This window comes from Nelumbo nucifera, chromosome 5 (assembly GCF_055504915.1).
Source record: "Nelumbo nucifera cultivar China Antique chromosome 5, China Antique-T2T, whole genome shotgun sequence".
NCBI classification, from domain to species: domain Eukaryota; kingdom Viridiplantae; phylum Streptophyta; class Magnoliopsida; order Proteales; family Nelumbonaceae; genus Nelumbo; species Nelumbo nucifera.
In genome coordinates, this window is record NC_142653.1 from 53,826,899 (window position 1) to 53,850,654 (window position 23,756).

General features: G+C 43.4%; 1 protein-coding gene across 10 annotated transcripts in view; it reads right to left on the bottom strand.

Moving 5' to 3' along the window:
- The window catches only part of LOC104596751 (RNA helicase family protein), a 164,166-nt gene that overhangs the window by 41,676 nt on the left and 98,734 nt on the right, over window positions 1–23,756 (bottom strand). For all 10 annotated transcript variants that reach the window (XM_088887015.1, XM_088887019.1, XM_019197687.2 and 7 more), the window contains one exon: window positions 21,703–21,772. In XM_088887015.1, coding sequence (XP_088743141.1) covers window positions 21,703–21,772 — 70 coding nt within the window. The remainder of the gene's footprint in view (window positions 1–21,702; window positions 21,773–23,756) is intronic.

The window sequence follows — 23,756 nt, forward strand, 5'->3', positions numbered from 1 at the left end:
TCTGATCTCTCCTTGGAAACTCTGCCAGTGTGAGCATGTCTTACATTACTGATCCCAAGCCCAGATAAAGGAGGAAGGTTGCATCAGGTTGGCAGCTGGCACTAAAACATTTGCCAAACTCTTATGATCATTAGCTCACCCCATATAGCTGGGTTAAGGCTCAGATGATGATGATTCAATCCCTCTTTGGACCAGATATTCTCTAGTCACGATTCTGTCAAAGTGGCTGACCAGACAAAGAAAGCAACTTTAGATTGCACAACTGTGCACCATACTCTTCTTTTTTTCCTCCTCAAATATCTATCCTTTGGATCTTTCTATCTCCTTGAAAGCATCCAAACATTTCTGCATCTTGACCTCCACTCTATTTCTTCACTTCTTCAAATTTCTTTCAAACCTTTTAATTTTCCATGAAATGTGGATGACTGAACTCACAAAATTCATCTCATCCCCACTACTGCCTGATCAACTCTGAAACCATCTTCTCTAACCATGCATGCTCAAAATGAAGGAGAGGGCTTAGGAGAAATGCCATTACAATCCAAGCAAATGGCAGAATGGTCTAATAGTGATTGTTACGGGGCTTCTTAGTACAGACAAGGGTATCTCTCCTCCCACTCAAAAGAAATCACAAGCCTGACCAACTTTACCAAGGTGGCCTCATCTTGGATTTGTCCACATATATTTGGTTCTCAGCAACTGTAAACCAACCATCTCCCATGTCCTCATAAATCCTGCAAATCCCCTCATACCTCTGTCTCCTATTTCCCTCTTTCTTATTCAAATCTCATACACATATCTAATGGTGCTGAAATCTCCTCCCACCATTCGTGGCCCATCCCATCTTTCCCTAACCTCATCCAATTCTCTCAAAAACGCACTCTATACTCCATTTTCATTTCGAAAATACACCACAGTCAGCAGCCATTCCCATCCATCCTCTACACATTGGAAAAGAACAAACAACAAGAAGACCCCTGCCATCTTACCTCGCATGATAAGATTTTTGGTATTGATTCCCATTCACAGTTATGACTTCCTTAGGTGCTCCTTAACCACCCATGTATCTAGATTTTGCATATTCATTTCTTGAAGACATTGCACACTAAGCTTCCATTGTTTGATGAAGACCCTACTACCATACTCCTATGCCCCGAATTCAGACCTAGTATTTTCCAAGATAAAATTGTTAGCATATCCATTTATAAAACCAGAGTACCAGACAATCTGAAGTTGTCCCAAAACTAAGCAATTTGAATAGGACCCAATGGGAGATCTTCTCCTGCAAAAGATAGTTCTTTTCCCCCTTCCCGTCTTCAAATTGGAAAGCATTTCTTTGAAATCAATATCCCCTAGACATCTGATGGCATCACTGCTTAAGGGTAACCACCCCCAATGATGTATTTGGCTAACATTTCGAAAAGGTCATTAGCCACAATTAATGGAAGTTCCTTGTTGCCTTCCGTAAGTTCCTCTGAACAATGATTTCTTTCCATCAAAACCGTTTCATTTTGGGAATCATTGGAGTGCTTCAGTATTTTGAAAGGCATTGGAGGCGTACACCTAGAGGGGTGCCTCCAGGCGAAGAGCCCCCAAAACACCCTAAGGTGTATACCATAGGCATTAACACCTCTGAGGCGTATGCCTCAGGTGCAAGAGGTGTACGCCTCATACACTTTTTTCATGAGGCGTGCTAGAGGCATACGCTTCATGCGCCTCACACACACCTCATATAAAAAGACAAATAAAAAGAAAGAAAAAAAGAAATAAAAAGAAAGGGAAGGGAAAGAAAAAGAAACAGTAGAAAAAAGAGAAAAAGATAGAAAAGAAAAGGAAAGGGAAGGGAAGGAAGGGAAGGAAAGATAAAGGGAAAGAAAGTGGGTCGAGGGTGACATATGCTGACTCTGGTCTCGACAAGACCCTGCCTTTCAATTAGTGCTATGCAACTTCATTCTTCTTAATACAAAAAAAATTATCATAAATAAAGAAAAATGAGATCCTCCCTCTTCTTCCTCTTTCAACTAGTGCTATGCAACTTCATTCTTGTTAATACAAAAAAAATATTAAAAATAATGAAAATGAGATCCTCCCTCTTCTTCCTCTTCATCCCCCTCCTCTTAAGGTGGCTTACGCCAGTTCTGTGTCAATCTCATGATCCATGGCCTTAAAAAATCCTTGTTTTGCTCTACATCTAGAATTGATTGGGTAATACAATCAGTCCCCATCTCCACCTTCCTATGTCTTGATGCATCCCTTCAATCAGCACCACCCTCTTCGATTCCAATCATCCATCCACATGCTTTCACCAAGTGCATTTGTCACACAGTGACTTAACTTTTCAAGAAAAATCATGACAAAACCTCAATCAGGTTTTGATTTGAAATTTAAAAATCACCAGCTGTCGGCTCCTCCCCCTCCTTTCTGATAATGATGTTAGGTGTCTCAACAGATTGATGGTTGTGAGGAAGCTCCTCTTGGCCCTGCTCTTTATCAAATGTCATGTCAGTACTCCTCTTTTCTCCCATTGCACCTCCCTATTCTCCAACCATAGATAACGGTTGATCCCCTTCTTGAATCTACACATCCATCCCTTTCAGCTTTTTTCTGCCTGCAGCCTCGTTACTTCTCCCCATCAGCACCTCTTGAATTTAGTTTGGTTCAATCTCCACCACCTTTGCACATTCTTTTGGTTTCTCTCTCACCTCCAGAAAAAACTCCAATCACACCTTGATTACCATCACCTCATTGCTAATAATCAGGTTCACTGTTGCCAGAAAATAGCCCTTCTACTTAGCTTTAACCCTAATCCATTCCACTGTCTCCTTTGCCTACAACAAATTATCAAGCTCCAAGAAGCCACTGCACAATTCCTCTATCTATGTTGCCACCTCCTAGAACCAAAGATGCAGTGGGAATCCATAAATTCTAAACAAATAGTCAAACTGTACACAATAATCTATGTTCTAGAAAACCTTATTGTGGCATATCTTCCATGGTACCAAATGTAATAGGTGTTTGCTGAAAGATTGTAGCTGAAGTAGTAGAAGAGAGGTGAAGGCAAACAAGTGCTCAGAATGTCGAACTGAGTAACCCAGTCGACAGTACTATTATTTATAGTAGATTACAATACAGTGTTACATGAAATGTCTGGAATGCCCCTGATTAGTGATGGGACACCCAGACTGCTTAAAACACTAAACAGACTTAGGCCCAATAACAAAGGCCCAGTACCTAACAGCTTAAAACCCAATACAAACTAACATGTACACTTATCAGCCGAACCAACAATACATAAAAACAGTCAACTTAACACTCCCCCTCAAGCTAAGCATGGATGTCAGTCATGTTTAGCTTGCCAAGAAGGTCCAAGAATTTTGTTGCAGCCAACCCTTTAGTCAGCACATCTGCAATCTGCATCTCGGATGGAGTATAAGGAATGCAGAGTTCTCCCGAGACTATTCTCTCTCTAACAAAATGTCGATCAATCTCAAAATGTTTTGTCCTGTCATGTTGCACTGGGTTATTTGCAATGTTGATGGCAGCCTTGTTGTCACAGTACAGCCTGAGAGGACCCTCAGCTTTTATGCCAAGCTCACCAAGAAGGGTCCTAAGCCACAGAAGTTCAGCCTTGTTGATCTAGAAACCACATTCTGCTTCTTACTCCGCCATGTAACCAGGTTCCCTCCAACAAATGTACAATATCCTGAAGTTGATTTTCTGTCCCCAGCAGAACCGACCCAATTTGCACCAGTATAAGCTTCAATTTCAATTTTATTGTGTTTTCTGAACAGAATTCCCTTTCCTAGCCAAGTCTTCAAGTACTTGAGAATCCTTTCAACTGCTCTCATATGAGGGATCTTTGGAGAGTGCTTGAACTGACTGACAACATGCACAACATAAGCAATATCTGGTCGGGTGAGAGATAGATATATCAGCTTCCCTACCAATTTTTGGTATCTCTCTTTATCACAGTAGTCCTCCCCTACTGGTTCCTGTAGACCATGTTTCTGTTCTATTGGGGTATCTGCTGGTCTACACCCTATCATGCCTGTCTCTTCTAGGAGATCAAGTACATACTTCCGATGACATATATAGATCCCCTCTCTTGATCTAGCAACTTCAATCCCAAGAAAGTATCTCAAATGACCCAAGTCTTTGATCTCAAATTCAGAGGCTAAAAAATCCTTTAGTCTTTTGATCTCTTCCAGGTCATTCCCAGTAATCACCATATCATCCACATAAACAATGAGTGTTGTAAGTTTGCTATCCTGTCTCCTTATAAACAAGGTATGGTCTGCACCACTCCGAGTGTACCCCACTTTCTTCATAGCCCCACAAAGCTTCTCAAACCATGCACGAGGAGACTGCTTTAGGCCATATAATGCTTTCCTCAGTTTACACACCTTTCTATCAAAGTCGTAGCCTGGTGGAGGGTCCATAAATACCTCTTCATGAAGATCACCATTTAGGAAGGCATTCTTCACATCCAGCTGATGGAGTCCCCATGAAAAATTTGTTGCTAATGACAGTAAAACCCGAATTGTGTTGAGCTTCGCTACTGGAGCAAAGGTTTCTTTGTAGTCAATCCCTTCTTTTTGAGTAAATCCCTTTACCACAAGCCGGGCCTTGTACCTTTCAATGGACCCGTCCTCCCTATGCTTTACAGTGAACACCCACTTGCACCCGACAGTGCTCTTCCCTTCTAGCAGATCCACTAATTCCCAAGTCGTTGCTTTCATTAAAGCTTTCATCTCTTCATTCATAGCTTCTTTCCACCTTGCGTCAGACACAACCTCTGAGTACCTAGAAGGAACATGTACAGAAGAAAGAGCAAACACAAAGGAGTGATAGGATGGAGATAAACGTGAGTAAGAAACAAAATCAGCAATGGAGTGCCGAGTAGTACAAGAACGGATAGGCTTACGAAGAGCAATAGGAAGATCCAAATCAGAAGTATGTGTGTTGGGATTACCTTGGATTGCGGAGACAGATTGATCCGAGTCCAACTGGTTGCTGTCATGAGTTTGAGGGCCCTTTTTTCTTCTGTTGTAGGTGATTCTTATATCTTTCTGTTGCCTACTAGAGCCCTCACTAGGTTCATCAGGGATGCCACAACTAGGAGTAGAAGGAGAGGATGGAAGGCCCGAAGCAGATAGAGGAACAAAAAAGAAGGGATAATTGAAAGAATGGTAGGATCCATCTAATGGATGCCATAAAGGTTGCGGAATGGGTGGGGCGAATTTCAAAAATTTCCTACCTTCTCCCAACTGGGAATCATATTCCCTGAATTTAGAATACAATATTCAAGGATCTACTTGAACCCTAATCAAACCAGATCTGTACCAAAAGATAAATGGGAGGATTATACCTGATCCGGAGAAGCAGTATCTCCCAAAGTTGGTGTTCACGCCCAAAGAATGCTCCAAGATCTGTCCCTGCTGAAGATGACACAGCTGTGGATGGAACAGAACCAGCAGGGTGCGTCCTACACACTGGATCCTTCACAAGAATCCCCTGGATGTACTAAACACTGAATTCTTTCAGTCTTTCTTGCAAGAATGATGTCAAGAACTGGTTTCTTGACTTTCTTTTCTGCAAAGATCAAATCTTGCAACAATGCAGATGGCGGCGGCAGGAGGAGATTTCCAGAAACGAAAAGGCTGAACTGTTTTCTTTTCTGGAGAGAATGAGATCTAATCTCAATTCGCAGGAACCTTTCTTGCTTACCAGAACCTCTTGGATCGAAATCTGATTTCCCTCTCTTGGTTCATTCGAAATTCTCCTCTCTTTTCTTCTTGATTAAGAAATCTCCTAATTAGGAGTTATCCCAATCCAAATCAGTATTTGGATAGGGGATAATCTTAATCCTTTTCCCAGATAGAGTTAGCTTACTCCTGATCTTATCAGGAGGTTACCAGATTCAAATCTGATTTGAATTTGGTCTCTAAGAGTGGATAAGGCTAAGAGCCCAATCCTTTTTGCTAACTTCAATCTCAAATTCGCCCCATTGATGGGTGATCATATCAGCCCACTTCGAAATGGGCTTTAGGCCCATTAAGTATTCAGTGTTTAATTAGTTTCCAATCTGCTGCCCAGTTGGGCTTCTTTGTATGGCGTGGGACCCAAGCATTGATCTACACACCAGCCACATGGGTTCGGCCCAGCCTTTAATACAAGGCCCAGCCAAATTCACTGAAAATCTCAATAAACCCCTTGAGTCCATCGTATGAACCCTATGGGCCCAACACTTACATTAAGTGGTCCCTGGGCCAAGCCATCTTATAAAAACCCAGGGACTGTGGGCAGGTGCAAGATTAGCCCATCAGGTATTATCCTAAATGGTCTTACACTTAACCTCTCAGCCCTTAATGATCAAGCACTGCCCGACAAGAGAGGACCTCTCCCTCGGCTGCAAGGAACAGTGCCGCACTCTCCTCTCACATGGATCCCGGGAATTAAAACCATTTGCAAACATTTTGAAACCGTACATATATATGTAAATATATTAATTTTGCAAAAACAAAATTCCAACGATTGAAATCAACTGCCGGCAGTTTGGTTTCCATCAGAGAGAGTGCATTCCCTCTGAAACACCGTTGAGTTGAAGTGTAGCAGGAGGAGCTAGTTGTGACACTATCCCATTGGCCTTTAAGTAGTCCCTGAATTCGTCAGAGAGATACTCGCCACCTCGATCTGATCGAAGGGCCTTAATTTCTCTCCCTAACTGTTTCTCGACTTCCTGTCTGAACTCTTTGAACTTTTCAAATGATTCAGACTTATGTCTCATTTGGTACACGTAACCATATCGTGAAAAATCATCTGTAAAGGTGATGAAGTACACGTGTTGATTCCGTGTCCTAACGCTCAGGGGACCACATACATCAGTATGTATTAGGTCAAGTGTGCCTGCACATCTTTCAGGTTTACCGTCAAATGGCCGCTTAGTCATCTTACCTTGGAGGCAAGGTTCACAAGTGGGAAGATTTTCTACGGTTAGAAAATCCAAAGGACCATCCTTTACCAGTCTTGTGATTCGGTCGACACCGATGTGGCCAAGTCGGTAATGCCAGAGGCACGTGAGATTTACTGTATCACGAGTCCTTTTCTTGGGATTTTCGACCGACGTAGTTTCGGTTAAGTTAGTTTCCAAAGAAGGATGCAGAACATAGAGACCGTTCTCTAGCTCCCCGCATGCGATGAATTTATTATTCCGTTTAACAGTAATCATATTACTAAAGTAAACAGTATATCCATCAGCACACAATTTTGAAACAGAAATTAAATTCCTTCTCAAGTTCTGTACATAAAGACAATCTTTAAGTACAAGGACTCCTTCTTTAAAAACTAATTCTACGGTTCCTATTGCCGCAGCTGCAACACTTGCAGTTGTTCCCAAGAACAGTGTCACTTCACCTTCACTCAGCCTTCTGCTAACTTTGAACCCCTGCAGTGAGTTACACACATGAGTTGAAGCCCCGGAGTCAACACACCAGGACACAGAAGTAACTAACATATTAGTTTCTATGACACAAGTTTCGATATTACCTTTCTTAGATTCCAGGTAGGTAGGACAGTTCCTCTTCCAGTGGCCGGTCTGCTTGCAGAAGTGACAGACATCAGATGCCTTGTTCTTCTTCTGCTTCTTGGGTTTGGTAGTCTTCTTCTGGGGCTTCTTTGCCTTTCTCTTTCTCTTGCCCGATTTGTTAGCTTCAGCAAGCATAACCACAGGCTCATCCTTCTTGAGTAAATCCTCGGCCCTCTGCAACATATTGCTGAGTTCCTGGACGCTGACATTCAGCTTATTCATATTGTAGTTCATAGTGAACGCATTGAAGGAAGAGGGCAAAGAATTTAGGATGGCATCCACTTGCGTGCCAAGATCTAGCCCGGATCCAAGAGCTTCAAGTTCGTTGATGTATCCCATCATCCGAAGACAATGGTCATGAACTTTCTGCCCTTTAGTCATCTGCGCGGTCATGAACAATTTCAGGACCTTCTGTCGAGTAGAACGGTTCTGCTCCTCATACATTGTCCTTAGACTGTCCAATATGTCCTTGGCAAGTTCGATCTGATCGAACTGCCTCTGTATTGAGTTGTCTAATGAGGCAATGACAAAGCAGCGGGCTAGGGAGTTCTTATCTTCCCAATCTTGGTAGTCCCTCCTACGGGCCTCAGAAGCCCTATCACCCGGACGTTCCGGGGCAGGATTTTTCACTACCTTGTCTAACTTTTCAGAAGTTAGGACCAGCATAAGATTTCTGTACCAGTCGGCATAGTTTGGGCCCTTAAGCTTGTTATCGTCTAGAAGCTTTGCAAATTGACCGTTTGCCATTTTCTGATAAAACAGCAAAATCATTAGTCCACAACCTTAGTTTGATTCATGTTTACCTACATAGATATGGCTTTTAATCTATGTTCCATTCCCATTTGTTCATCTCTGAGATTTCCCTCCTATCTCAGTGACGGAGACGACGAAATGTCTCTGGAAATGTGGGAAATCACATGGGGTGCGTGAAGCCAACTGTTTCAGCTGCATAACCCCACCACCTTTCTGTGACGGATCATATCCACTCATCAAATGAGTTTCCCTTTGGCCTCTGTCAGACAAGGTTCAGAGCCGTTTTCAGGTAATCCCTTCTGTCAGTGAGTGCACACCCATCATATTCAGGTTACGCCAAGGTACCGTGAGAGAGTTCCCATTTTCTGGTGAAGCCCCTCCCACATCGGTCTATGACGCCCCTATCATCTTATGAAACACTCTAACAGATCCAACAGCAAATGGATAGCCCAATTTTATGGTGCGTTTCCTCATTACTGATGGACCCATCATTGTGCTAATGACGGAAGGCCTTTAGAGAGTCCATCATATGGATCTCCCTATCACTTGCATTCATATTTGCTGGAGGGAACAAAATCACGGCGTAGTTCTAATTTAGGTCAAACCAAAGTGGCTCCCACTGACTTTCATAAAGTCAGATTTCTGGTGGGCCTTAATCGGCTAGGGGTTCCGCACGCATCCCTTTTCAGGGTTGTGGGGCCCACCAGGCAAAGAGGGGGGTCATCCAATGACCTTCAGGGACACCATGGCAATGATGTGCATTCAGCCATGGTGTGCGCAAGAGCCACTAACGAGTCATCACGGGCCAAGTACTTATGGCCCATGGTCGCAGCACATCAAACATCCAAACATCACATGTAAAGGAGGAATTGATCCAATCAATTAATTGCTGTAAAGCCCATTCAACGGCCCATTTAAAAACCAAGTCATTAACGATTAATGTCCACTAGGTGTATGGGCTGAATCGCAGATAGCAGTTCGGCCCATACAGCTTATCTCACAATAATGGGCTTTTGCAGTTTTAACCCTTTAAAACTGGGCTTTACAGGTGGGCCGAATTAATCCCTGTAATTGAACATCAGATTTGGAACAAAAGTGTGAGACAATTGGACTGAGAACAGCCCCTTTCGAAACCCAGATTCGGTCCAAACAGTTTTGGTCCAATCTAGTCCGAAATGGTCCAAAACTGATTTTCAATTCAAGAATTAATTATTGAATGATCTGAAATTAATAGTTTTGATTTCTAGCAAACACAAAACAATTATGGACTGTTCGCACCACCTGCAAAACAGAGGTTAATCACAAGGGTTGCAGTTTCATAAACTGCAAATCGCAGAAAACGATTTCTCCATCTGCAAATCTCCAGCGCCACCATCTTCTTCCATCTTCTTTAATCAAGAAAAATAACAGAAATCCTATTTCTATTAATTACATTCTTGATCAAATCCTATACATTCAGTCTAAAAAATAAAAAAAAAAATTATTTACAAACCGAATTGAATGAAATAAATAAATAGAAAAGAAAAAGGGTGCGCAGACCATCTGCGCTAAAACTGCACTGCGATCTCCAGGTTTGAACAGTCCATTAAATCAAAATAAATAAAGAACAATTCCAAATAAATTTTGGATTTAATAGAAATTAATTTCAGATCAATCGCACTTAACAAGAAACAGTTTCTTGAAAAAAAAAGACAATCTGCGCAATCTTGAAAGAACACCTTCTATCCATCTGCGCAGGGTCAGATCTGATTTTCTTTTGGTTCAAGATTCGAACCTGTGGCTCTGATACCACTGAAAGAATGGTAGGATCCATCTAATGGACGCCATAAAGGTTGCGGAATGGGTGGGGCGAATTTCAAAAATTTCCTACCTTCTCCCAACTGGGAATCATATTCCCTGAATTTAGAATACAATATTCAAGGATCTACTTGAACCCTAATCAAACCAGATCTGTACCAAAAGATAAATGGGAGGATTATACCTGATCCGGAGAAGCAGTATCTCCCAAAGTTGGTGTTCACGCCCAAAGAATGCTCCAAGATCTGTCCCTGCTGAAGATGACACAGCTGTGGATGGAACAGAACCAGCAGGGTGCGTCCTACACACTGGATCCTTCACAAGAATCCCCTGGATGTACTAAACACTGAATTCTTTCAGTCTTTCTTGCAAGACTGATGTCAAGAACTGGTTTCTTGACTTTCTTTTCTGCAAAGATCAAATCTTGCAACAATGCAGATGGCGGCGGCAGGAGGAGATTTCCAGAAACGAAAAGGCTGAACTGTTTTCTTTTCTGGAGAGAATGAGATCTAATCTCAATTCGCAGGAACCTTTCTTGCTTACCAGAACCTCTTGGATCGAAATCTGATTTCCCTCTCTTGGTTCATTCGAAATTCTCCTCTCTTTTCTTCTTGATTAAGAAATCTCCTAATTAGGAGTTATCCCAATCCAAATCAGTATTTGGATAGGGGATAATCTTAATCCTTTTCCCAGATAGAGTTAGCTTACTCCTGATCTTATCAGGAGGTTACCAGATTCAAATCTGATTTGAATTTGGTCTCTAAGAGTGGATAAGGCTAAGAGCCCAATCCTTTTTGCTAACTTCAATCTCAAATTCGCCCCATTGATGGGTGATCATATCAGCCCACTTCGAAATGGGCTTTAGGCCCATTAAGTATTCAGTGTTTAATTAGTTTCCAATCTGCTGCCCAGTTGGGCTTCTTTGTATGGCGTGGGACCCAAGCATTGATCTACACACCAGCCACATGGGTTCGGCCCAGCCTTTAATACAAGGCCCAGCCAAATTCACTGAAAATCTCAATAAACCCCTTGAGTCCATCGTATGAACCCTATGGGCCCAACACTTACATTAAGTGGTCCCTGGGCCAAGCCATCTTATAAAAACCCAGGGACTGTGGGCAGGTGCAAGATTAGCCCATCAGGTATTATCCTAAATGGTCTTACACTTAACCTCTCAGCCCTTAATGATCAAGCACTGCCCGACAAGAGAGGACCTCTCCCTCGGCTGCAAGGAACAGTGCCGCACTCTCCTCTCACATGGATCCCGGGAATTAAAACCATTTGCAAACATTTTGAAACCGTACATATATATGTAAATATATTAATTTTGCAAAAACAAAATTCCAACGATTGAAATCAACTGCCGGCAGTTTGGTTTCCATCAGAGAGAGTGCATTCCCGATCATTACCCTTTGTCCGACAAAGTGGTTGATTCTGTCACTATGACCACCCACTCAGATGAATTCTCAAACAGCCCCAACATACCCAGGTTTTGATCCCCACTAAGGATCTCACTGATTGGCATATCAAAGGCAGCCTGATCCAGCACCTAGTGAAGTTTCATAATCGAGTCTAGGGGTCAGGTGTAACTTTCCAGTTTTGCCCATCTATCTCCAAGGTCCAGGGCAAGACTGGAAATCTGGTCCGGTTCAAGGATTCAAGTAATCCCATGCTGTATGTGCCTCGGGTCTTACCCTGATGGCTGAGACAGGCCATCCCAACACTTGGTGGCACACCAGTATCAGCCTTGACAGGATAAATCTCCCCAGACTTATCCAACGGCTGTGAACATTTAAAACTAACATGAGTCTCTACAAATGTCCAGTTTTAGGGTTTTACACAGAATTAAACCAAACAACATGAATCAAACATGCACTTTATTTATTTCCACTAAATAACAAAAGTACATCAAAATGATTGAAGCTAAGGGCATACAAAACTGTCTAACAATAATAAGAATCCTCTTCCATCCCACTAGTCTCCCCCTGAAGAGGATTCTAGGAAGACTGAAAGTAGGGCTGAGACTCAAAAAAGACCACATCTCTGGTGACATACTTTCTCTTGGTGACAGGATCATAACACTTGTAACCCTTTTGTGTAGGAGAGTACCCCAAAAAGATTCCTTTCATAGCCCTAGAATCCAGCTTGGTCTTCTTTGGATCCTTTACATGTATAAAACATACGAAACCAAAGATCCTAGGAGGAAGAGGAAAGTCTGGAAGGGAAGGACACAGAACAGAGAAAGGGGTTTTCATACCCAACACCTTAGATGGCATCAGATTTATCAGATATGATGCAGTAAGTACTGCTTGAGACCAGTAGTGCTTGGGAACCTTGTGTTGGAATAGTAAGGCTCGAGCTGTCTCCAATAGATGTCTATTCTTGCACTTAGCAACCCCATTCTGTTGAGGGGTATTAGCATAAGATGATTGATGTAGCATGCCAGTATCTTCGATGAACAAGTTCAAGGATTTTTCAAAATATTCAGCAGCATTATCTGACCGGAATTGTTTAATCTTCTTATCAAACTGTGTTTCAATCATCTTGCAAAATGCCATAGTTATCCGTGGTACTTCATCCCGTCCTTGTAACAAGTAGATCCATGTGCATCAAGAATAGTGGTCAATAAAACTGATAAAGTAATGGAAGCCATCAATGAAAACAATGGGTGAAGGGCCCGAAACATCAAAATGAACCAAATCAAAAGGAGCTCGAATTTCATTACTGGAAATTGGATAAATAGTTCTACATTGTTTTGACATTTGACATACTTCATAGACTAAACTCTGACTTGAAATGCCCTTAAACAATTTGGGAAACACCATTTCTAATGAAGAGAAAGACAAATGACTTAGCCTAGCATGCCACAGATGCAACCTCCATTCTCCGGACTACTAGCAGTAGATGCTTGTAAGGCTGAACCGATGTCTGCATCAAAATAGTAGAGACCTCCATACTCATGACCGCTCCCAATGGTTCTCCTCGTCAATCTGTCCTGAAAGACACAATGAGTAGGAAAAAAGGTTATACTACAGTTCAAATTTTTGGTAAGTTTTGAATCAGACAAAAGATTTGAGGTAAGATTGGGAACATGTAGAACTGATTTAAGAGAGAGATCCTTGCTTAGGTCAACCACCCCCTTTCTAGAGATGGTGGAGAAAGACCCGTCAGTAACTCTCATCTTATCTTGACCGAAAAACAAATGATATGAAGAGAATAAGGAGGACATATGTGTCATGTGGTTAGTTGCACCGAAATCAATAACCCAAGAAGTAGAGTCAATAGAGCTAGTTGCATTAAAGGCAGAGATTGTACCTGATTGGCAAGAGAGGTGGAAGAAAAAGAATTGTTCCATAGATGGGCTAATGCCCGGCTAAGGACCTCTACGTCACTAGCAGTGAATCCCAAAGCACCAGCTCCAGAGGAATCAACAACCTGCCCCATAAGAGAAGAAGAGATTGTTGGTATATTCTGTGAGTTGTCACCATTGTTGCTGGTGACAAGATTCCCACTTGCCGCGTGACCCTTCTGTTGCTTCTTGTCCTTTCTGAATGCAGCTGGCTTCAGGTGAGGATACAAGACCCAACACTTTTCTTTTACATGTCTCTCACCACCACAATGAGTGCACTTAAGGTGCTTCTTGTCTGGATGTCTGTTTCCCTTAGTAGAGACCAGGGCTGAATGTTCTCCAAATTGTTCAGTTGGTTGAGTCTGAGAGTCAACTTGCATCTCCTTTCTCCTAACTTCTTCATTCCTCACCAGATAATAAACATGGTTTAACTCGAGCAATTCATCTCTCCCTAGAATTTGTGACCATATACCTACATACACTGGGTCCAGGCCAGCCAAGAACTTAAAGGCTCTGCTCTCTTCAATCTGCTTATCATGTCTCTCCTTGTCTCTGGCATTTTCCCAATCCAATATCAAGTGATGGTCAAGTTCTTCCCAAAGACCTTCCAGAGTTGCAAAGTATGTTGCAACTGTCATATCCCCTTGCCTTAAGGCAGCAATTCTTGATTCAATTTGTAGATTCTAGCATTGTTTTTCTTCTGTCCATAGGTCTTAGACACCTTTTCCCAAATCTTGGCTGCTGTAGGAAAGTGATGAACAGTCCTGGCAACCCGAGGAGTCATAGAGGCAAGCAACCAAGACATAACTGTGGCATTCTCCTTGCGCCACACCGCATACTCTACACTGCCAACCTCAGGTTCCTTCTTGTTCCCATCTAAGTAGCCTGTGAGATCACGGGAAGTAATAAAAAGCATTGCAGAAACGGACCACTACCTGAAGTTGTATTCATCCAGCAACACACTTGTAATCTGCAAGCTGTGCAGATTAGGGTTGAAACCTCTCCAGATATTGAAGACATCTTGACTGCAGCCTCTGTGTAGATGACACTGTTTAAGACTAGCCGAAGTGATCACAGTGCTGAAAAAGAGACTAGTTGCAGAATTGAAGAAGGTTCTGACAGCTCGCAACACTGTTTCAGACTTGCCGAGACTGTCACAGTTCTGAAGCAGTTCAGTTACAGCAGCAAATGAGGTGTTTTGGGCTGGTAACTGACCTGAAAGTGAGGGCTCTCCACCACTATGCTATGCAGACTTCACTTGAGCTTCGAGTACTGCAACTGTAAAGAGAGTTCTCCCCCTTACAGCCAATACTAGGACTGCTGAAATCAGTCCTCAACTAGGTCTGTCCTATAGAGACCTCTCTTAGTAGCCGGATAGCTACTAACTTCTAGAAACAGTCTAGTAGGACATCAGCTTCTGGGTCTTACTTCCCTTGTGCCCTACAACCAAGGGAAACCCTAGGTTCGAACCTTGTGTTGTTCTCCTACAACCCTAGGTTTCACGGCAGCAACCCAGATAAAAAAAAAGAAAAGAAAGACAGCAAGAGAGAAGAGATGGCGTCGGCTGTAACCAAGAAGGTGCTTAATGCTCTGATACCATGAAAGCTGGAATGCTGTAGCCGAAGCAGTAGAAGAGAGGAGAAGACCAAGAGATGCTGAGAATGTCAAACTGAATGACTCAGTCGACAGTACTATTATTTATATTAGAGTACAGTACAATGTTATAGGAAATGACTGGAATGCCCCTGATTAGTGATGGGACACCTAGACAACTTAAAACACTAAACAAACTTAGGCCTATTAACACAGGCCCAGTACATAACAACTTAAACTCAAATACAGGCTAATAAGAACTCTTATCAGTCGAACCATCAATACATGAAAACCTTCAACCTAACAGAGGACATATGTGTCATGTGTTAATAGGCCCAGTACATAACAACTTAAACTCAAATACAGGCTAATAAGAACTCTTATCAGTCGAACCATCAATACATGAAAACCTTCAACCTAACAGAGGACATATGTGTCATGTGGTCAGTTGCACCGGAATCAATAACCCAAGACATAGAGTCAATAGGACTAGTTGCACTAAAGGCAGAGACTATACCTGATCTAGCAAGAGAGGAGGAAGCAAAAGAGTTACTCCTTAGACGGGTTAAAGCCCAGCTAAGGACCTCTACCTCATCAGCAGTGAAGCCCAAGGTATCGGCTCCAGAGGAAGTAGCAACCTGCCCCATGGAAGAAGAAGCCACTGTTGGTATACTCTGTGAACTATCACCATTGTTACTAGTGACAAGGTTCCCACTTGCCGCTTGACCCTTCTGTCCCTTTTTGTCTTTTCTCAATGCAGCTGGCTTCAGGTGAGGATACAGGACCCAACACTTTCCTTTTACATGTCATTAACCTGCACAATGAGTGCACTTAAGATGCCTTCTGTCTGGATATCTGTTCCCCTTTTGATTTGTAGAAATCAGGGCTGAATATTCTATAGAATGTTCAACTGGTTGCTTCTGAGTGTCAACTTGCATCTCCTTTCTCCTGACCTCTTCATTCCTTACCAGATAATAAACATGATGTAACTCGGGCATTTCATCTCTTCCAAGAACTTGTGACCTTATGCCCTCATACACTGGGTCCAGGCCAACCAAGAACTTAAAGGCTCTGCTCTCTTCAATCTGCTTATCATGTCTCTTCTTGTCCCTAGCATTCTCCCAATCCAAAATCAAGTGGTGATCAAGCTCTTCCCACAGTCCTTCCAGAGTTGCAAAATATGTTGCAACTATCATATCTCCTTGCCTTAAAGCAGCAATGTCTTGGCTGCTGTGGGAAAGTGTTGAACAGTCCTGGCAACTCGAGGAGTCATAGAAGCAAGCAGCCAGGTCATAACTGTGACATTCTCCTTGCACCACACTGCATACTCCACACTGCCAACTTCGGGTTCCTTCTTCCCATCTAAATACCCTGTGAGTTCACGGGAAGTAATAAAAAGCATTGCAGAAACGGACCACTCCCTGAAGTTGTATTCATCCAGCAACACACTTGTAATCTGCAAGCTGTGCAGATTCGGGTTCTCCAGATTTGAAGACCTCCCACCAGGTCTGTTATCCCTAGAAGAGACCTCTCTGGATATTGAAGACATTTTGGATGCAGACTTTGTGTAGATAACACTGTTTCAGACTAGCCGAAGTGGTCACAGTCCTGAAGTGGACTAGTTACAGCACCAAGAAGAATTCTGTGAGCAAGTAACTGACCTGAAACTGAGAGCTCTCCACCACTGCACTATGCAGACTTCACTTGGGCTTCGACTTCTGCAACTGAAACTGAGAGCTCTCCACCACTGCAGTATGCAGACTTCACTTGGGCTTCGACTTCTGCAACTGTAGAGAGTGCTCACCCCTACGACCAATACTAGGACTGTTGAAATCAGTCCTCAACCTAGGTCTGTCCTATACAGACCTCTCTTAGCAGCCGAATGGCTACTAACTACTAGAAGCAGTCTAGTAGGGCATCAACTTTTGGGTCTTACCTCCCTTGTGCCCTACAACCAAGAGAAACCCTAGGTTCGAACCCTGTTCTGTTCTACGGCAACCCTAGGGTTTTTCTGCAGCAACCAAGAAAGAAAAAGGAGAGAAAGCAAGCAAGAGAGAAGAGTTGGCATTGGCTGTAACCAGAAGATCGCTCAATGCTCTGATACCATGTTTGTTGAAAGATTGTAGCTGAAGTAGTAGAAGAGAGGTGAAGGCAAACAAGTGCTGAGAATGTCGAACTGAGTAACCCAGTCAACAGTACTATTATTAATAGTAGATTACAATACAGTGTTACATGAAATGTCTGGAATGCCCCTGATTCGTGATGGGACACCCAGACTGCTTAAAACACTAAACAGACTTAGGCCCAATAACAAAGGCCCAGTACCTAACAACTTAAAACCCAATACAAACTAACATGTACACTTATCAGCCGAACCAACAATACATAAAAACAGTCAACTTAACAATAGGGTACCATCAATGTTTCTAGCACCATGAATCCACACTTAATGAGCCTATTAATTGGAAGCAAAGATGAAGAGGAAGCTCCACCCTGGCAAGCTGTCACAAGTGACTCCTTCGCCGCGCCATCAAGCACCTACAGTCAGCCATCCGAGTGCCAACCGTGTGCCTTCATGGTGTCAACATGTGTGTCATGGGTGGGCTTTACTTGTATTTTGTAAGGGGGACCGCCAATGGCGTTATTGTAATTACTTAGTATGCTTTTCCATTATTTTGATGTTTCCTATTGTCACTCCCCCAAAAGCTTAACGTACTCTTTGAGGGGAGGTAGGTAGTCGAGTGAGCTCATAAGCGTGTAAAGGTTAAGCACGAGATCCCCTCGACACTGTACTGTGTGCTTGTGCTTACCACTGATTAATGCAATACAAGTAGCCTTTTGCTAATTCGTGTGCCTTCGTGTTGCCTTTGTGTGTGTGTTTGCTTTGTTTCGTAGGCTTACTCGCCCATTTCGAGTGCCGCACGGGGCCCCAACGATTACCCCCGTGACAGTTGGTATCAGAGCAGGTGCTCCTACAATTACTCTGGACCGTCTTCATCCCTACATCAACGTAATGAAGAGCAATCGAGGCGTTTCCGATGACACACCACATGGGCGGACTCAAGCCCACGACACCGACGAAGCTCCACTTGACGAACCTACCAAGACACAAGCCCCAAAGGGGCGTGCAACCAAAGCTAGCAAGCACGACAAATCAGTCGACCAACTAGCTACCGTGGACATGCGCCTCCTACGTTGCGAGGTGACAGTGGGAGAAACCCGAGACCGGGTTGATGAACTCCACCTCAACCTAGAGACGGTTGAGAATGCAGTGGTGGAACTAGAAGGACGTTTCAATGTCGCCTTCAGAGACATGCACACCACCATACAGAATTCGGGAGCTGGGCCTTCCCAAAGCAGCCTACAGGGCTTGCTAGACAAATTCCAAGCGCAATTGGATGAGATGAGAGATGAGATGACTCTCCTAAAGAGGGCAGTGGCCAACACACCAAGCACTCCCTCCACCCTAGCTTCCATGAACATCAAGATCCGAGAGCCAATGCCTTACTCGGGTGCCCGGGATGCTAGGGAGCTTGACAACTTCTTGTGGCAACTGGAGCAATATTTCTCTGCCACTGGCATCATTGACAACCAAACTCAGGTACGTACAGCTGCTATGTATTTGACTGACATAGCAATGTTATGGTGGCGTAGGTGTTGCCAAGACATTGAACGTGGAACCCGTACCATCGACACGTGGGTTGGATTCAAGCGTGAGATCAAGCGGCAGTTCTACCTAGAAAACGTAGAGTACTTGGCGCGCCGAAGAATGAAGAATCTCAGACATCAAGAATCACTACATGACTACGTCAAGGAGTTTTCGGCCTTGACACTGGAGATCACGGACATGTCCGACAAGGATCTTCTGTTCAATTTTATGGATGGTCTCAAGCCATGGGCTGAGCTTGAACTCCAACGACGCGGGGTTGAGGACCTCGCCACCGCCATGGCCATAGCTGAACAGCTTGTTGATCTGAGAACACCTAAAGAAGATGTGCAAAGACCATCCAGCCCAGGTACCATGAGTTTGAGTGGGGGAGATCCACAATCAACCCCCACAAAGGAGAAGCCAGTGCCCGTGAACAAGCCCTACACTTACCAACAAGGGAAGAAGCCACAAGGAGGCCCAAGCTACCAGGGCCACCAATCAACTAGAAGACCTCCTCCTGCGCCATGCTACCTTTGCAACGGGAAGCATTGGACGAGTGACTGTCCAACCCGAAAGAAAATAACTGCCCTCATTGCCAAACTCAGCGATAGTGAAGAGAGTGATGAGGAGAAACCCACAGCGGCGCCCAGAGTAGGCGCCCTCCAACTCATCAATGCCATGGTCAAGAAAGAGGCCACATCAAAGCGGCCCACCAAAGCCCACAAGGGGCTGAGTTATGTAGACATCACCCTCGGCGGGAGGCCGACCAAAGCCTTGGTGGACACTGGGGCCACCCATAACTTCATTTCGCTTGCGGAGGCAAAGCGACTCGGCTTGACCACCACCAAACAAACTGGGTGGGTCAAGGCTGTCAACTCCGGGGCCAAGGCAGTAGAGGGCACGGCCCGTGGAGTAGAACTCCGAGTTGGACCATGGAAAGGACCCATCAATCTATCTGTGGTTCCCTTGGATGATTTTCAGGTGGTTCTTGGAGTGGAGTTCCTCAAGCAGGCGGAAGCAGCACTTATGCCACACATCAATAGTTTGCTTATTCTGGACGAACACTCCCCTTGCATGGTTCCTGTCTCATCAGCCGTGCAGATACTTGGGAAGCAACTTTCAGCCTTGCAGTTGTACCAAGAAACTATCAACCATGAAGACAGCTCTGCGTCAGCAAGGAAGAACCCCTGTCAAGTACCTTTCATCGACACTGGAACGGGTTGGGAAGTCGTCACCAGGAAGAAGTCACCCCCAAGACAGTTCCAGTCTCAGCGCCAACACCGATGCCAGCGCCCAAGTCAACACCAGCAGCAGCATCAACTTCAGCGCCAACCACATCAGCAGAAGTCGACTTCGCAGCAGAAGCCGCAAGTGCCCGCAACTGGTGGGCCCAACAGAAGAAGACCCAAGGCCGTGTCAAACCTTGCCCTCATCTACGACCACAACCACCGGGGAGAGCGAGTGCCACCCAAGCCATTCAGGGACCACATTCACATCATCCCAAAGGCTAGTTCCCGTAGTAGCCTGGTGAGATACCCTTGGGGAAAAATGAATGGGAAACCACACCTTAATAATCCAAAACACCATTTTGATCCTTACCTGGCCCAAACCTACCCCTTAGCCAAACAGAACCAGCCACTAACATACCTTGAGGCTGCCAGGAAAGGACTTAGCCATAGGAAACCCTTACAGAATGAGCCAACCCAACCATGCCACCAAAATATACACCTCGGCCTTGGACGACAGCCGGTTCGGGGAGCAGCAGAAGAACCCTCCTTCCGCAACAGTGACTCTAAGGGACCAGCCGAAGCCGATCTCCGAGGACGTAGATCGAATTGAGTGGGGGAGAATGTCACAAGTGACTCCTTCGCCGCGCCATCAAGCACCTACAGTCAGCCATCCGAGTGCCAACCGTGTGCCTTCATGGTGTCAACATGTGTGTCATGGGTGGGCTTTACTTGTATTTTGTAAGGGGGACCGCCAATGGCGTTATTGTAATTACTTAGTATGCTTTTCCATTATTTTGATGTTTCCTATTGTCACTCCCCCAAAAGCTTAACGTACTCTTTGAGGGGAGGTAGGTAGTCGAGTGAGCTCATAAGCGTGTAAAGGTTAAGCACGAGATCCCCTCGACACTGTACTGTGTGCTTGTGCTTACCACTGATTAATGCAATACAAGTAGCCTTTTGCTAATTCGTGTGCCTTCGTGTTGCCTTTGTGTGTGTGTTTGCTTTGTTTCGTAGGCTTACTCGCCCATTTCGAGTGCCGCACGGGGCCCCAACGATTACCCCCGTGACAAAGCGGCATACACTGACTGATTTCCAGCTGCCACTTCTCCATTGCCTACTACCAGATAACCAACCATGACACAACCACCATTCCCACCAGGGCAGGATTTAAGTTCCACTTTTCCATTCACTTCACTTGCAACACTGCCTTCCAGGGACCAAGTATTCCCTTTAACCTTGTTAATAAAAGTGTGTTCCATTGGCCTACTGTTCCATGGCACTTTACCCACTGTTCTCCAGAGCTGTTTTCTTTTTTCCATTTGATTTTTGTCTTTCTATCATTTTCCTTGTCTCTCTAAAGTCTGTTACAATGTAACCACCTCCAAACACCCGCTCACCATCCAATCTTCCTCCTCCCACCTTCGAAGTTCAAACATGTCACCACCTCCTTATTAATTCTTCCTTCTTACTTTAATTTCTTTGAATTCTAGGTTTCTGTTCACTATTGTAATTCTTACTTATAAAAAAAACAGTCATGATAAGAAGACCTCCAATAAGTAATTTATATCCCAATATTATTACTCAAAACACATGGCAAAGTGTGTCATAATTGCAAGTGTTACAAACAATCTAACAAAAACACATAAAAAAAAAAATATATATATATATATATATATATGTATTTCCACCTTCAATCAATAGCAAAACTTATAAACATATCTAAATGATCTTCATTGAGATAGGAAACCTGAGAAATTTTTGGGAGATCAACAAGTCCAATGTCTGCCAACAAGTTTCCAAACTGTATGCGCATGTCCCTAAAAATCAGCAAAGACCACAAAAATAACAAAAAAAATTAACAAGTAAAATGTATTAACCAGTAAAGTAAATAAAATACAACATTTTGATCAGAATATTCATTGTAAGCTAAGGGACATTTATTGAGCATTGAAGTGCATAAATCAAGAAATGGCATCAAGTTGTGTCAGAGGAAGCATGTTCTTGATTTACTTGAAGAGACAAGGTTGTTTGGTGTAAAATCAACAATATCCAATGGATCCTAAGACTTTGTGATGTTCAAGATGAATTATTTGATGATCTAGGGAGGCATTGGAGACTTGTTGGAAAAATAAATTACTTAATAATCATGGCCAGATAATTCATTTTTAGTTAGTGTGGTATATGTCAGTCTATGTAAAATCCTTGCATTGTATATTGAGATGCTTTAGGATTATGCATTATGTAAAGGTGCTCCAGTCCTTTTTGGCATGCCCCTAGCCCTTCTACCCCTTCAACTTGCAAAAGATTGCTTCTTCTTATGGGTGTTGTAGATGGTCTTCATAGCATGTGACTAAACCATCTTAGTCAATTCTCTCATTTTTTCACCTATTGGAGCTACTCCTAGGTTCCTTCAAATAACTTCATTTTTGAACCTATCCTTTCTAGTTTTTCCACTCAATTATCCCATCATATGCATTTTTTGTCAACTCATATTTTGGACATGTTTCTTGATTGTGCAACACTCTTCTCCATATTCAACTGTCACTTTTTGAGAGAGAAATTCTTGGCGATGTCGTTTCTACTTTTCAAAATCTGAAAACCAGTGAGCTGATACAGAATTATATTTGCGACATGTATATCAATCAATAACAGAAAGCTGTAATCATTCAACAAAGCTATTTAGCTACCTACTGGCCAAATAAATAGGTAGAGAGAAGAGAGTCCAAGGCAATCCTTGTCAGCTACCATCATTCCAAAGCAGAAAAAGAAAACTTTACAGATCATATCCCAGCCCAGGTTTGCACCATTGAAGACTTTCTGTAGTTGCTCCTTCTTTAGTTAAAGTACCAGCCAAAACATAAGCAGACCATGCAGCCACTTGAACAAGCTGTTCAATTGATTGCCCAATGTTGAGCTTGTCCCACTAATGGCCTACAAACCCAAGGAATGTCCTTAGCAGATTGTATCCAAGCAAAAACTGTCCGACAAACTCCCACCACATTTATATCCTTAAACCCTGTTAGACAGTTTTGTATGCCGTTAACTCCAATCAGTTTTGATGTACTTTTGATATTTAATGTAAATAAATAAAGTACGTGTTTGATTCATGTTGTGTGGTATGCTTCTGTGTAAGACCCTAAAACTGGACACTTAATGAGACTTGTGTTAGTTTTAAATGTTCACAGCTGTTGGATAAGTCTGGGGAGACTTATCCTGCCAAGGCTGACACTGGTGTGCTGCCAACTATTGGAGTGGCTTGCCTCAGCCGCCAGGGTGAGACCCAAGGCACACACAGTGTAGGATTACTTGAACCCTTGAACCGGACCAGATTTCTAGTATTGCCCTGGACCTTAGAGATTGATGGGCAAAACTGGAAAGTTACACCTGACCCCTAGACCCGATTATGGTACTGCACTAGGTGTTAGATTGTGCTGTCTTTGATATGCCAATCAGTGAGATCCTTAGCGGGGGTCAAAACCTGGGTATGTTGGGACAGTCCGAGAATTCATCTGAGTGGGTGATCATAGTGACGAGATCAGCCCCTTTGTCGAACAAAAGTAATGATCGGGGATGCACTCTCTCTGATGGAAACCAAACTGCCGGCAGTTGATTTCAATCGTTGGAATTCTGTTTTGCAAAATTTATATATATGATATATACTTATATACGGTTTCAAAATGTTTGCAAATGGTTTTAATTCCCGGGATCCATGTGAGCAGAGAGTGTAGCACTGTTCCTTGCAGCCGAGGGAGAGGTCCTCTCTTGTCGAGCAGTGCTTGATCATTATGGGCTGAGAGGTTA